This window comes from Stenella coeruleoalba, assembly GCF_951394435.1.
Source record: "Stenella coeruleoalba genome assembly, chromosome: 2".
In the NCBI taxonomy this organism is placed as follows: Eukaryota; Metazoa; Chordata; class Mammalia; order Artiodactyla; family Delphinidae; genus Stenella; species Stenella coeruleoalba.
The window spans coordinates 83,081,954-83,096,569 of NC_137147.1; the positions used below are offsets into that span (position 1 = coordinate 83,081,954).

At 39.0% G+C, this 14,616-nt stretch overlaps 1 protein-coding gene across 5 annotated transcripts in view; it reads left to right on the forward strand.

Moving 5' to 3' along the window:
* EIF2AK4 (eukaryotic translation initiation factor 2 alpha kinase 4) overlaps nucleotides 1–14,616 on the forward strand; it is a 114,408-nt gene that overhangs the window by 67,555 nt on the left and 32,237 nt on the right. For all 5 annotated transcript variants that reach the window (XM_079914486.1, XM_079914487.1, XM_079914489.1 and 2 more), the window contains 5 exons: nucleotides 570–674; nucleotides 2,533–2,590; nucleotides 3,534–3,613; nucleotides 6,618–6,719; nucleotides 12,432–12,485. In XM_079914486.1, coding sequence (XP_079770612.1) covers nucleotides 570–674; nucleotides 2,533–2,590; nucleotides 3,534–3,613; nucleotides 6,618–6,719; nucleotides 12,432–12,485 — 399 coding nt within the window. The remainder of the gene's footprint in view (nucleotides 1–569; nucleotides 675–2,532; nucleotides 2,591–3,533; nucleotides 3,614–6,617; nucleotides 6,720–12,431; nucleotides 12,486–14,616) is intronic.

The following is a 14,616-nucleotide window of genomic DNA, read 5'->3' on the forward strand; positions in this document are numbered from 1 at the left end:
AAACAGTAAGCATGATGAGGATGCTATTAGGAAGGGGAGAAAGTAGTGTTCACGTAACAAGAAATCATTGAGCACTTACCTGGTATGCTGGGAATGCAAAGTTGAATTATTAATTACTGTGGAAGTCTTCATGAATGAGTTGGCACTTGTAAATATTGGTACAATTCCAATGAGTGGAGAAAAGCCTGGGCAGGGCAGGTAGCCTGAAGAAATGAGTAGAAGAGGGAATGAAAATGGTATGTATCTCCCTGACCAGAGCAAGGGTTTTGTGATGCAGTAGAGAGAAAGATCATTGTGAACCTGATAGACAGGGGTCTTGGATGCCAAAGGGAACCGTTTGGATTGGACCTGATAAGGACTACCAGCAGGTAGATTGGGAGAGGGTGGCAAGGTCATTGGCAGGACGTTTGGGAGACATTGCAGAGGTCAGACAGCCTGGACTAGCATGGTCTGCAGGAGAAGACCTCATCCAATTTTCATCACTAGGTTGGCCTTTCAAATGAGGAAACAGGTATGATATAAGTTACGTTTGGGAAAAAATTGTTGGTTTCTTTGCTCTTTTCCATCAGGGAATGATTCACCGAGATTTGAAGCCTGTCAACATTTTTTTGGATTCTGATGACCATGTAAAAATAGGTGATTTTGGTTTAGCGACAGACCATCTAGCCTTTGCTGTGAGTATTTTTTTGATTCAAGTGTGCCTGAAAATGGACCCATGTGCCTTAATTATCCTGTCTTCTAACACTCTCATGACTATGAGTTCCCTGAACTCTGCTGTGTAATCCCCAGGAAAGTATACAAGTCTGAAGGGGCAGCTGCAAACGATCCTGCAGGCTTTGAAATTGTGAATACGTTTTAGTGAGTGCGTTCCACTTGAGAGACATAAAATTACTAGTTTGTGGGTGATATTTAGGTCAAAGGCATGAAATACTTTATGAAACGTTTTGGTCTACCATGCCAGGCACTGGGCTAGATGCTTTACACCCGATGGGCTTTTAGTTAGCTTATGGAAATAAGGCTCAAAACCCATAAAACTTCAGAAGAATGAGTTCTAGACAACATAAATCAGAAGGTATTAATGCTCTTCTTCACAACACTGTAGAGTAGTTGTTAAACATACAAAGCTAAAATAATGTGAAGTGAGAGAAATAGTTATATAAGACTTAAAAACAGGAGAAATTTTGCATATGGTTACGAGGATCAAGGAGGGCTGTATAAAGAAAACAGCATTTCAGATGAGCCTTAAAGGATGGGTGGGAGTCCAGTAGGCTGAGATTGAGGGCAGGGCATGGTGACACCAGGGTAGGGGCTTCCCGAGAGAAAGAACAGCATAAGCAAAGGCCCTGGGGTAAGCAGACATGATTGTTGAAGGCCAGCACGTTGTCTGGTTGGTTGAAACTATGAGGTGTAGGGGAGCAGTGAGAGAAGATGCTTGAAGGTTGGGGATTCTTGGAGGTGTCAGGCCTTGAGTGCTGGGGGAAGCGTTTTACTTAACATCATAAGCCAGAGATTAGGCACCAAAATCTGTGGTAAATGCAGTTAATTATAAGGGTGGTCAAAAAAAGAAACTAGGATTTGGATTAATGGTGAGAAAAACCTCAGGGGTTAAAGTAGAAGGTGAGGTTAGAAGGAGCAGAGAGGGAGGAAATGGAAGGAGGACAGTAAGGACATGGTCCTGACCAGAACACTGGGGAATTTGAAGAGTGCTAAGACCAAGGAAGGGCTCTATGGGGATTTGATCCCCAGACTAACAAATGTAACTTGATATCTGTAGGCTGTAATAGTAGGGAGGTAGATAAGAGCACAGGCTCTGGAGGCCCACTTCCCTGGGCTAGAGTCCTTGGGCAAGTTACTTAACCTCTTAGTATTCTTTCCATAAAATGTGCCTAATACAAGTACCAGCTTCAAAGTTGTCACCAGCATAAAATAAGAATATAGGTAAAGCCCTGGAACATTGCCTGGCTCTACGAGTATTAGAGCTCTTGTTATTGATGGCAGTGCTCGTGATAGGAATCTGTGGAGAGATGTCAGAAAAATAGTGATTTAGGGGAATGCTGTCACAGAGGTAGTGGAAGAAGGAAGGCTACCTAAGAGGTATTAGCAGTGACAGTGGAACAGATTTGGTGACCAGCCTCTAGGAAAGAAGAGTAAAAATTGACCCAGTGGAAAAATTAGAAAAGTTAGAAAGTGAGTTTGTTGTTATTAATATACCTTTACTCTTCCCAGTAAATAATTCTGTTTTGGCATTTGAAATATGAAAATAAATTAGTTTAGGTAAGTTTTCAGGGGGTTCTGCCACGAAGGAGTTCTACAGTGAATTGCCCTTCTCCTTGGTCTCATTGGGGTTTCCAGTGAGACCTGCATTAGTAGGCTAACTAAACTAAAAAAAATTTAAAGCTCAGAAAAGCATTATTATAGTTATTCTGGTTTCTGTGTAATATTTTTCAGTCAGTCTTCATTTAGAAATGATAATCCATTCCTGTGAAATAATATAACATTTTAATTTGTTATTTGGCTTACTTGAATTTTTAGGCTGATGGCAAACAAGATGATACATCAGGAGATCACTTGATTAAATCAGACCCTTCAGGTAAATCCAGAAGACTGTATATTTAATTTGTGTGTTAACAAGCAATCCACAAAATTTCTTTTTTTCTCTTTTATCTTTTTTCAACATACAAAAACTTTACCTATGTAATGTATACAACCTGAGGAGTTAAGAGGTACATACACACCTAAGAAAGCATCACCACAATCTATGCCGTAAACATATCCATCACCTCCAAGTTTCTTCCTGCCCTCTTATTTATTATTACTATTATTATTAATTTTGTGATAAGAACACTTAGCATAAGATCTACCCTCTTAGGAAAATTTCATTTTATTATTATTTTTTTGGCGGAGAGCGCACCGTGCAGCGTGTGGGGATCTTAGTTCCCCGACCGGGGTTGAAACCCGTGCCCCCTGCAGTGGAAGTGCAGAGTCTTAACCACTGGACCGCCAGGGAAGTCCAGGAAAATTTTAAATATGCAGTACAGAATAAAATTTCTCAAAGTGAAACCTTTTTTTCATTTGTAAAGATTTTATTCTAAAGCAAATTATAATTATTCATTAAATTAACAAAATTATGAAAATGCTTTAATTTTTTTCCCTTTTCACTATATAGATTGTTCTTCAGAAGTCTAAGAAATTAGACCGTCAATTAGAATAATTTACTCCTCTGGGTAGGCAGTTATACTTTGACCCCAGGTAGTAATAGGAGGTTGCCTCATGACCTGGGCCATCTGGGGTCTTCCTGCCTGGCACTGCCCCTTTACCACAGCAAAGCCATCCTGTGTGGAACAAAGTGTGTGGCCATCTACGATTTAGGGTTAATAGCTTGGTGAAATGCATGCTGCTTCTTCCTGTGAATAATGTAAACAGTTAACAGACCATGTCTCTTAAGAAACGTTTTTTGTTTTGTTTTGTTAAAAATTGGCCTTATCTCTAAGTCCTGTTATTGGAAATCCTTCCCTCTGCCTTCTTCCATGCAGGTCATTTGACTGGGATGGTTGGCACTGCTTTATATGTAAGCCCAGAGGTCCAAGGCAGCACCAAATCTGCATACAACCAGGTAAAGAGGAAGGTTTTTGGGGGAAAGGAAAGATCTCAAGAGAGAGATAATAGTAAGAATATCAAGATTACAGCATTTGGGGTTTAGTTACCAGCTGACATAGTCAGGAACATTCATTCACTCAATATATATCCACATGTCTATTGAGCGACTGCTCCAAATAGGACACGTGATGCCCAAGGACAGTGACTGAAGTTGGCACTGTTGTTGCCAAGGAGCTTACAGTCCCTCCATCCATCTAAAGCAGATTTGAACTAACTGGTCCTGGGCCAGGCCCCGGGAACACAGGGAACAAGGCAATCAAGTAATAAGACATCTTATTCCAGCCCTCCGGGAGCTTGTGCATTGGTGGATGATGGTGGATGAAACAGACAGTAAACAAATAAAAAATTTTTAAATCACAAACTCTGTAGGAACTAAGAAGAAAGGAAATGGAGTCCAGTGACCAGAGAACAGTAAAAGACATCGTCTTTAGGTCGACTGACTAGAGAAAGCCTCCCCAAGAGGATGGGTTTCAGGATAAAGGAGGAAAGCGGGGAGAAGCCATGCAAAGTTGGGGGCTGGAGCTTGGCTGGGAGAGAAGAGGGGTAAACAGAGGAAATAGCATGCACAGAGAGAAGACTGTGGGTGAGAGGTAGCGTGGCTCACTTAGGACAGTCAGAGGGAAGGTCAGTGTGGCTGCAGCGTGGTGAGAGCTATGAGGGCGAGAGGCATGAAGCAAAGCTGAAGGGAAGGCCAGGGTCAGATGATGCAGGGCCAGCTTAGCCATGATAAGGGATGTGCACAGGCAGCGCCTGAAGGATCTTGAGCGAGAGAGTTCACTCTAGCTGCTGCCGGAGGCTTGGCAGGAGTCCAGGTGGGACGGCTGAGCTGGGACCAGAGTGGTGGCAGTAGAGACGGGGAGAAGAGTGCAGATATGAAATACATGTTGGAGGGGAATTGACAGGTTTTCCTAATGGAGTGGGTGTTGGGTGAGGAAAAGAAAGGAAAACAGGGCAGTGCTCAGGTTTCTGCCTCGAGTGGCTGGGGGAAGGGTAGTTGACTGAGCTGAGGAACCATGAGGAAAGACCTGGGAGATGGAGGAGAAGACGGCAGGAATACTCCGTCTAGGGCATGTTTAATTTGAAATGCCTGATGAGAAATCCAATTAGCTCCAGTCGACTGTTAGGGACTCAAGACTTGAGTTCAGAAGGAAGATCAGAGGTATAAACTTGAGAGCCACTAGCACACAGATGGGATTTAAAGCCATGAGACTGGATGAGATCACTTCGGGCAAGACCATAGAGCTAAATTTTTAAAATACGTGAGGCACGCAATTCACATGAAAGCATATTTTCAAGCTAGCAGTGGCAACTGAAGCCTGGGTTTTGGTTCAGACAGGGAGCACTGGGTAGCGACAGAGTTGAAGCAGACCTCCAAATACTCGGTGAGGGTGTGTGGAGATGGACACGCCCACCCTGAGGGAGGGGAGGCACCTTTAGTGTCATCTTTCTGCATTTGGTTTGTAAGAGTATAATGAAATCCTTAAAAGGACCTTACCCTTTGGCCCAGCACATCCACCTTTTGAAACGTATCCTAAGGAAACAGCCAGGGACATTCAAAAAGACTGGTGTAAAAGGGGTTTGTCACAGCGTTGTTTATAACAATGAAAAATAACAAGCATTTAAAAAATAGGGAACTGGGCTTCCCTGGTGGTGCAGTGGTTGAGAGTCCGTCTGCTGATGCAGGGGACACGGGTTCGCTCCCCGGTCCGGGAAGATCCAACATGCCGCGGAGCAGCTGGGCCTGTGAGCCATGGCTGCTGAGCCTGCGCGTCCGGAGCCTGTGCTCCGCAATGGGAGAGGCCACAACAGTGAGAGGCCCGCGTACCGCAAAAAAATAAAATAAAAAAAATTAAAAAATAGGAAACTGGTTAAATAAATTATGGGACATCCATGTAATTGAATATGTCATTAAAATATTAGAGGCCGGTTTTAGAAAAATGACATTATAGTATAAAAATATTCTTGCTAAAGTAAGGGAATAAAAGTTACAAACGACAGTGTGGTTCTAGTTTTATAGTGTGTGTGTGTGTGTGTGTGTGTGTGTGTGTGTAGACATTTAAGAAAAACCACCAAAAGGGCGTATCTTAGCCATCAATTGTAAATATCCTTAAGCAGTGGGATTATGGGTGGTTGCTATTGTATTCTTGGTGCTTTTCGGTATGTTCTGTTCAGTATGTACATTTTTCTACAGCTAACATGTGTAGGAAATGACATAATGAATGTTTGTTTTTAGGACTTTGAGGTCACTGGTTGCAGAGGCTCTCCTGCTAATCCTTGAGTCCAAATTCATTGAAGTTTTCCTTGAAAGTGGCTCCTGTGCCTGTGTGCAGTTCACCACAAGCAGTCTCCTGCTGAGCCGGGTTGTGCTCAGCTGCCGCAGGCACAGGACCTTCTGACCTCCTTCTGCCCCTCAACAGCTCCCTACCTGAGACTCTGCACTGACTTGCCCTTTTACCTTCTTTACTTACACTTCCATATTTTGTTAGGAGTCATCACGATATTTCTGTTGTGCTGTGCTTCTGACCTCGTTGGTATGGCTTTGCAATCAGTAGCTGACCTTTGCTATCAGCTGCAGGGTGCAGTCTGTGTTTCCCTTTTGCAATGATTAGAAAGATGCAAAGCAAATTCTTTCAACAGATCTCGGTTGTCCTTGCTCTGTAGTGATTATCCTCAGTGTGTGGCCAGTGGTTATCTATGTCTATGTGTATAGCTAAACCAGTTACAATTAATTGTTAAGAAAAACATTGAAGTCATGCCAAATATATTTTATCATCTAAATATAAATATGTCTCTCGTCTATATTTTACACCTATAATTTTTTTTTAGAACAAAGCGAATTTTTTTCTAGTGTGGCCTATTTTCACTTATGCAAACATCCCAACTAAGTGCTCATCCTATAATTCCCTAGTGGATTATGCTTTCATATCTAGGCTCTAAATAAAATTCTTTTTCCTCCTCAGAAAGTGGATCTCTTCAGCCTGGGAATTATCTTCTTTGAGATGTGCTATCATCCCATGGTCACAGCCTCAGAAAGGATCTTTGTTCTCAACCAACTCAGAGATGTATGTAGCAGATGTTTTAATGCCTCAGTTTCCTGTAACCTGAATCTTAGCATAGACATCAGAATTTGATGCAGGGTATTTTTCTGGTATTTATAATATAGAAAGAAGTGGTCCTACTATAATTTTCTATATTTCTAGTAAATGGAAATCCACCTCTGCTTATGCACTTACATGATAAGAAACTTACCCCAGTTTTATTTATTTTTGTAATCATACTTGAAGATATTGCTAGGTTATCCTTTTGAAAAATATTTTGAGATTACTCTTGATTTTCTTTTTAATTTCATTTTATGTATTTTTTTATACAGCAGGTTCTTATTAGTCATCAATTTTATACACATCAGTGTATACGTGTCAATCCCAATCACCCAATTTAGCACACCACCATCCCCACCCCCCTCTTTTTTCCCCCCTTGGTGTCCATATGTTTGTTCTCTACATCTCTGTCTCAACTTCTGCCCTGCAGACTGGTTCATCTGTACCATTTTTCTAGGTTCCACATACATGCGTTAATATACGGTATTTGTTTTTCTCTTTCTGACTTACCTCACTCTGTATGACAGTCTCTAGATCCATCCACGTCTCAACAAATGACTCAGTTTTATTCCTTTTTATGGCTGAGCAATATTCCATTGTATATATGTACCACATCTTCTTTATCCATTCGTCTGTCGATGGGCATCTAGGTTGCTTCCATGACCTGGCTATTGTAAATAGTGCTGCAATGAACGTTGGGGTGCATGTCTCTTTTTGAATTATGGTTTTCTCTGGGTGTATGCCCAGTAGTGGGCTTGCTGGGTCATATGGTAATTCTATTTTTAGTTTTTTAAGGAACCTGCATACTGTTCTCCATAGTGGCTGTATCAATTTACATTCCCACCAACAGTGCAAGAAGGTTCCCTTTTCTCCACACCCTCTCCAGCATTTGTTGTTTGTAGATTTTCTGATGATGCCCATTCTAAATGGTGTGAGGTGATACCTCATTGTAGTTTTGATTTGCATTTTTCTAATAATTAGTGATGTTGAGCAGCTTTTCATGTGCTGGCCATCTGTATGTCTTCTTTGGAGAAATGTCTATTTAGGTCTTTTGTCCATTTGTGGATTGGATTGTTTGTTTCTTTAATATTGAGCTGCATGAGCTGTTAATATATTTTGGGGATTAATCCTTTGTCCATTGATTCATTTGCAAATGTTTTCTCCCATTCTGGGGGTTGTATTTTTGTCTTGTTTATGGTTTCCTTTGCTGTGCAAAAGCTTTTAAGTTTCATTAGGTCCCATTTGTTTATTTTTGTTTTTATTTCCATTACTGCAGGAGGTGGATCATAAAAGATCTTGCTGTGATTTATGTCAAAGAGTGTTCTTCCTATGTTTTCCTCTAAGAGTTTTATAGTGTCCAGTCTTACATTTAGGTCTCTAATCCATTTTGAGTTTATTTTTGTGTATGGTGTTAGGGAGTGTTCTAATTTCATTCTTTTACATGTAGCTGTCCAGTTTTCCCAGCACCACTTATTGAAGAGACTGTCTTTTCTCCATTGTATATCCTTGCCTCCTTTGTCATAGATTAGTTGACCATAGGTGCCTGGGTTTACCTCTGGGCTTTCTATCTTGTTCCATTGTTCTATGTTTCTGTTTTTGTGCCAGTACCATATTGTCTTGATTACTGAAGCTTTGTAGTATAGCCTGAAGTCAGGTAGTCTGATTCCTCCAGCTCTGTTTTTTTTCCTTCAAGACTGCTTTGATATTTGGGGTCTTTAGTATCTCCATACAAATTTTAAGATTTTTTGTTCTAGTTCTGTAGAAAGTGCCATTGGTAATTTGATAGGGATTGCATTGAATCTGTAGATTGCTTTGGGTAGTATAGTCATTTTCACAATGTTGATTCTTCCAATCCAAGAACATGGTATATCTCTCCATCTGTTTGTATCATCTTTAATTTCTTTCAACAGTGTCTTATAGTTTTCTGCATACAGGTCTTTTGTCTCCCTAGGTAGGTTTATTCCTAGGTATTTTATTCTTTTTGTTGTAGTGGTAAATGGGAGTTTTCTCTTAATTTCTCTTTCAGATTTTTCATCATTAGTGTATAGGAATGCAAGAGATTTCTGTGAATTAATTTTGTATCCTGCAACTTTACCAAATTCATTGATTAGCTCTAGTAGTTTTCTGGTGGCATTTTTAGGATTCTCTATGTATAGTATCATGTCATCTACAAACAGTGACAGTTTTACTTCTTATTTTCCAATTTGTATTCCTTTTATTCATTTTTCTTCTCTGATTGCCGTGTCTAGGACTTCCAAAACTATGTTGAATAATAGTGGTGAGAGTGGACATCCTTCTCTTGTTCCTGATCTTAGAGGAAATGCTTTCAGTTTTTCACCATTGAGAATGATGTTTGCTGTGGGTTTGTCATATATGGCCTTTATTATGTTGAGGTAGGTTCCCTCTATGCCCACTTTCTGGAGAGTTTTTATCATAAATAGGTGTTGAATTTTGTCAAAAGCTTTTTCTGCATCTATTGAGATGATCATATGGTTTTTCTTCTTCAATATGTTAATATGGTGTATCACATCGATTGATTTGTGTATATTGAAGAATCCTTGCATCCCTGGGATAAATCCCACTTGATCATGGTGTATGATCTTTTTAATGTGTTGTTGGATTCTGTTTGCTAGTATTTTGTTGAGGATTTTTGCATCTATATTCATCAGTGATATTGGTCTGTAATTTTCTTTTTTTGTAGTATCTTTGTCTTGTTTTGGTATCAGGGTGCTGGTGGCCTCATAGAATGAGTTTGGGAGTGTTCCTTCCTCTGCAGTTGTTGGAAGAGTTTGAGAAGGATAGGTGTAAGCTCTTCTCTAAATGTTTGATAGAATTCACCTGTGAAGTTGTCTGGTCCTGGACTTTATTTGTTAGAAGATTTTTAATCACGGTTTCAATTTCATTACTTGTGATTGGTCTGTTCATATTTTCTGTTTCTTCCTGGTTCAGTCTTGGAAGGTTATACCTTTCTAAGAATTTGTCCATTTCTTCCAGGTTGTCCATTTTATTGGCATAGAGTTGCTTGTAGTAGTCTCTTAGGATGCTTTATATTTCTGTGGTGTCTGTTGTAACTTCTCCTTTTTCATTTCTAATTTTATTGATTTGAGTCCTCTCCCTTTTTTTCTTGATGGGTCTGGCTAATGGTTTATCAATTCTGTTTATCTTCTCAAAGAACCAGCTTTTAGTTTTATTGATCTTTGCTATTGTTTTCTTTGTTTCTATTTCATTTATTTCTGCTCTGATCTTTATGATTTCTTTCCTTCTGCTAACTTTGGGTTTTGTTTGTTCTTCTTTGTCTAGTTCCTTTAGGTGTAAGTTTAGATTGTTTATTTGAGATTTTCCTTGTTTCTTGAGGTAGGCTTGTATAGCTATAAACTTCCCTCTTAGAACTGCTTTTGCTGCATCCCATAGGTTTTGGATCATCATGTTTTCATTGTCATTTGTCTCTAGCTATTTTTTGATTTCCTCTTTGATTTCTTCAGTGATCTCTTGGTTATTTAGTAATGTATTGTTTAGCCTCCATGTGTTTGTGTTTTTTACGTTATTTTCTGTGTAATTGATTTCTAATCTCATAGTGCTGTGGTCAGAAAAGATGCTTGATATGATTTCAGTTTTCTTAAATTTACTGAGGCTTGATTTGTGACCCAAGATATGATCTATCCTGGAGAGTGTTCCATGCGCACTTGAGAAGAAAGTGTAATCTGCTCTTTTTGGATGGAATGTCCTATAAATATCAATTAAATCTATCTGGTCTATTGTGTCATTTAAAGCTTCTGTTTCCTTATTTATTTTCATTTTGGATGAGCTGTCCATTGGTGTAAGTGAGGTGTTAAAGTCCTCCACTATTATTTTGTTACTGTTGATTTCTTCTTTTATAGCTGTCAGCAGTTGCCTTATGTATTGAGGTGCTCCTATGTTGGGTGCATATATGTTTATAATTGTTATATCTTCTTTTTGGATTGATCCCTTGATCATTATGTAGTGTCCTTGTCTCTTGTAACATTCTTTATTTTAAAGTCTGTTTTATCTGATATGAGTATTGCTACTCCAACTTTCTTTTGATTTCCATTTACATGGAATATCTTTTTCCATCCCCTCACTTGCAGTCTGTATGTGTCCCTAGGTTTGAAATGGGTCTCTTGTAGACAGCATGTCTATGGGTCATGTTTTTGTATCCATTCAGCAAGCCTGTGTCTTTTGGTTGGAGCATTTAATCCATTCACATTTAAGGTAATTATCGATATGTATGTTCCTATGACCATTTTCTTAATTGTTTTGGGTTTGTTTTTTTAGATCCGTTTCTTCTCTTGTGTTTCCCACTTAGAGAAGTTCCTTTAGCATTTGTTGTAGAACTGGTTTGGTGGTGCTGAATTCTCTTAGCTTTTGCTTGTCTGTAAAGCTTTTGATTTCTCCATCAAATCTGAATGAGATCCTTGCCGGGTAGAGTAATCTTGGTTGTAGGTTCTTCCCTTTCATGACTTTAAGTATATCATGCCACTCTCTTCTGAGGCTATCTCTACTTTTGATTTTAAAGCAAAAGGGGAATCCAAAAATTTTGCGTAATATCAATATAGTTACAGCAGTTGGAATTGGTTATAAGGATAATGGATATTTAGGTCTAGAAATTAAAGGTTCCAGCTGAATGGACCTGGTGTAGTAATGCCTAAAGAATACCACCATGACCAGAAGGTAAACTGAGTCTGGGGAAAATGTCAGGCACTTGAATTTTTTTCCCAGTGAGATCTCCATGTGTGTTCTTGGGATTGATCCTTGCCCAAAGGATCAGTTGTCCCAAACTGAACTGTCATTGCACAAACTAAAAGGGACTTATGTTAGTGTGCGCGAGCCAGGATGCCTATTGGAAATGGCATTAAGATGACAGTGGAGAATAAGGTTTGGGTGAGGGTGGTTTAGATTCACATATTCATGAGCAAGAGTTACAGAGAGTCTTCCTCTTCCTTTCTGAGCAGAGCCAAGCAGTCATGTCTGTTAGGGTAAATCACATACAGCGTAACTAAGAATACTCCACTAGATATCTTGGAAAAGAGTTTAATGGTCTAACTGCCAGAAGAGTGTGGGGAGCTGTGTTCATAATGTATCAGAGGGCAGCTGTGTTCGTAACGTATCAGAGGAAATGAAGTGATTACTGTGTCCTTGCCTTGACTTGGAATGCTCTTCGAGGGCTGTGTCCTTGGTGAAGTGCCTTTCCGTAGTCTAAAATTCATGTTTGTTCCCTCATTTCAAGAATATCTCAACTGCCAAGTTAACCTTATGACTGAGGTCTTATTTAGCAGAAAGGTGAGAAATTTGGGTCTAGAGGTTTTTGTGTTGTTTTTCTCTTACTCGGTACTGATGGTTTGGTATTTCTACCCTTTTTTAATCTGTTTGTTTAATAAAGCTACTTTGTCTTTCCCTGAAGCCATTAGATTTTAAAGTTTGTCCTCAAATGAGGTGCTTTCTGTCACCTAGGCTGTCATTTGGGTGAAGTAAGTATTAAGATAATACGAATGTCCTTGGAACGATGTGCGTTGGGTTTCACGATGAGTTTCACATCCATCTTCCCTTGTTAGCAAATTTTCATTTCTGTATTTGATTTTCTTACCTCTGGTGAATAAAATGATTTCACTGTGGCAGTCTGCCAAGCACTTGCTGATTTGAATATAATATATTTTTTAGCCTACTTCGCCTAAGTTTCCAGAAGACTTCGATGATGGAGAGCACACAAAGCAGGTAATTTTCTGATGCTTTATTTACTGTGTTCTCACTCTTGGGTTTTAATTACTATTTTTCTTCTTCTTCAATTAGTAATCTTCTGCCACTCATTCTCTTGTCTCATGGGAACAACGTGGGGAAAAAATATCAAAAGATGGAGTACTTAAAATGTATTTAGACTTGAAATACACCGTAAAAATGCCAAGGGCTGACAGAGAAAATTAACAAACTCCAGGGTTCTTTTTTGTGGTTCATCATGCTTTTGAAGTACTGTTTGAACGCTTGGCTTAGCTATTCTAAAAAAGAGAAAGCTCTTACAGCTCGTTGTTTTAGATAAAGCTTGGAACTTTAAGAAAAGAAGAATATATCTTAAAACTACAGTTTTGTTCTGTCTTATGGTAAAGTAGCTCAAATTGTAAAGGGGAAGACTAGACAGCCAGATGTTAACGGTAATTTAAAACAAAATAATTTCTCTTCCATACTACAAATGTGTGTGTGTGTGTGTGTGTGTGTAACTCATGTCATAGCAAATACTGGCATCTGGCTAACATGAAAGGATCATTAGTGAATTTATTATAGTGCTTCTGGTGTACCTTTCTTCTTAATGCTGGCTTTTTGTCTTAGTGAAGCCTTCCATGGTTAATACTCTTGTCATGTAGAAGTTTATTCCTTAAACTGACTTCTTAACAATTATAATCAAGGCAAAATCCCTTATTTAAATTATTAATGTTGAGAACAGAAACCTAGCTAGAATATTGCATTAATTTGCTGTTTCTTGATTATTGGTTATGTATCTGGATGGACAAGTCACTTAACTCTTCTAGACTTTACTTTTCCTCCCCTGTAAAATAAAGGTATTAAGTTCCCTTTATTTATATTAGCACTAACATCCTATAACTCAGTAGCATTTAATGTGACATTTGTTTATGGCTCGAGGGACCCATTTTGCCTCAACTATTGAATTAGTAAAGAACCATTAGAAAATACATTGAGTTGTGTTTCTACTTCTTTTGTTAGCTGTTACCACTGATTCGAACTGAGTTGTTCCCCATGTTTTGGGGTGTCATAAGAAAATATTCATATCCCAGCCTTTCCCTGTAACAAGGTCAGTCTTATTCATTATTTCCTCATGTTGGCAGCTGTGGTGGTGTAGGAACTTAAACCACAGACACAAGTGCAACTATACACACCATTTGTCACGACAGTGATTGCCCTCCTGTCACAGGGACTTACTGGGCACCCTTGAGCATTTGCATTTGGGCTGTATAAACTTAGCACCACAGCCAGTGCCGCGGCCACCTCCCACGTCACATTGTTGCTTTTTATCTGGAAGGAGGCAGCATAGAAAATGCTTGTAGACTGAGTATAACACAGTTGTTGCCACATACAGAAATTAAGCAGTATTACATACAGTCTGCTTTGCTGAATAGGATATTATTTTTACCAGTTTAATTTAACATAAATTTTCATAAAGTTATATCATGTCAGTTCCCTTCTTTATGTGAAAAATAATTACCTGTGTTTTTATTTTAGCCTAAAACCAGGGGTAGGGATTTGGGGGAGGGTATTTTAAAGATACGTGATTAGAAAATGCTTAATGAGGTTCATCTAAAAATTGAGATTTTCTGATCTCAGGTATTCCTTCTAACTCCTTATAAATCTTCATTGTAAACAAAAGAATTACAGAAGCATTATGGAGCCTTTCCAAGGTTTATATTGCCTTCAAATAGTTCCCTGCTTAATCAGGTAATAGCTGTGAAGGTATAATAAACCAGTAACATAAGAGAATTCAAGGGAATGATATCAATACAGATAACATAAATGGAGAATGAAAAATGAAAAGTTGTTTTATACTGCTTTAGGGGTTCTAGAAGCTCCTACACGTTATAGTTTATACTAAAATTAAGCACCTAAAACTACTTGCTTTATGTTCTTGTATCTTTTTTGATACAGTAGTTTAGATACAGTGTTTAGAAGGTCTAACTTCTGCTTCTATGTAGTTGTTGAGGGTTTTTTGGTCCTTTATGGCAAGGAAGTATAAGAAGGACCTCTTTTAAGAAAGACTCATATTACATTGTTGCACAATTCTGTGACTGTAATGAACTGCGGGAGGTGGGGGTGGGGGGGTGGGGAGAATGACATATTCAGA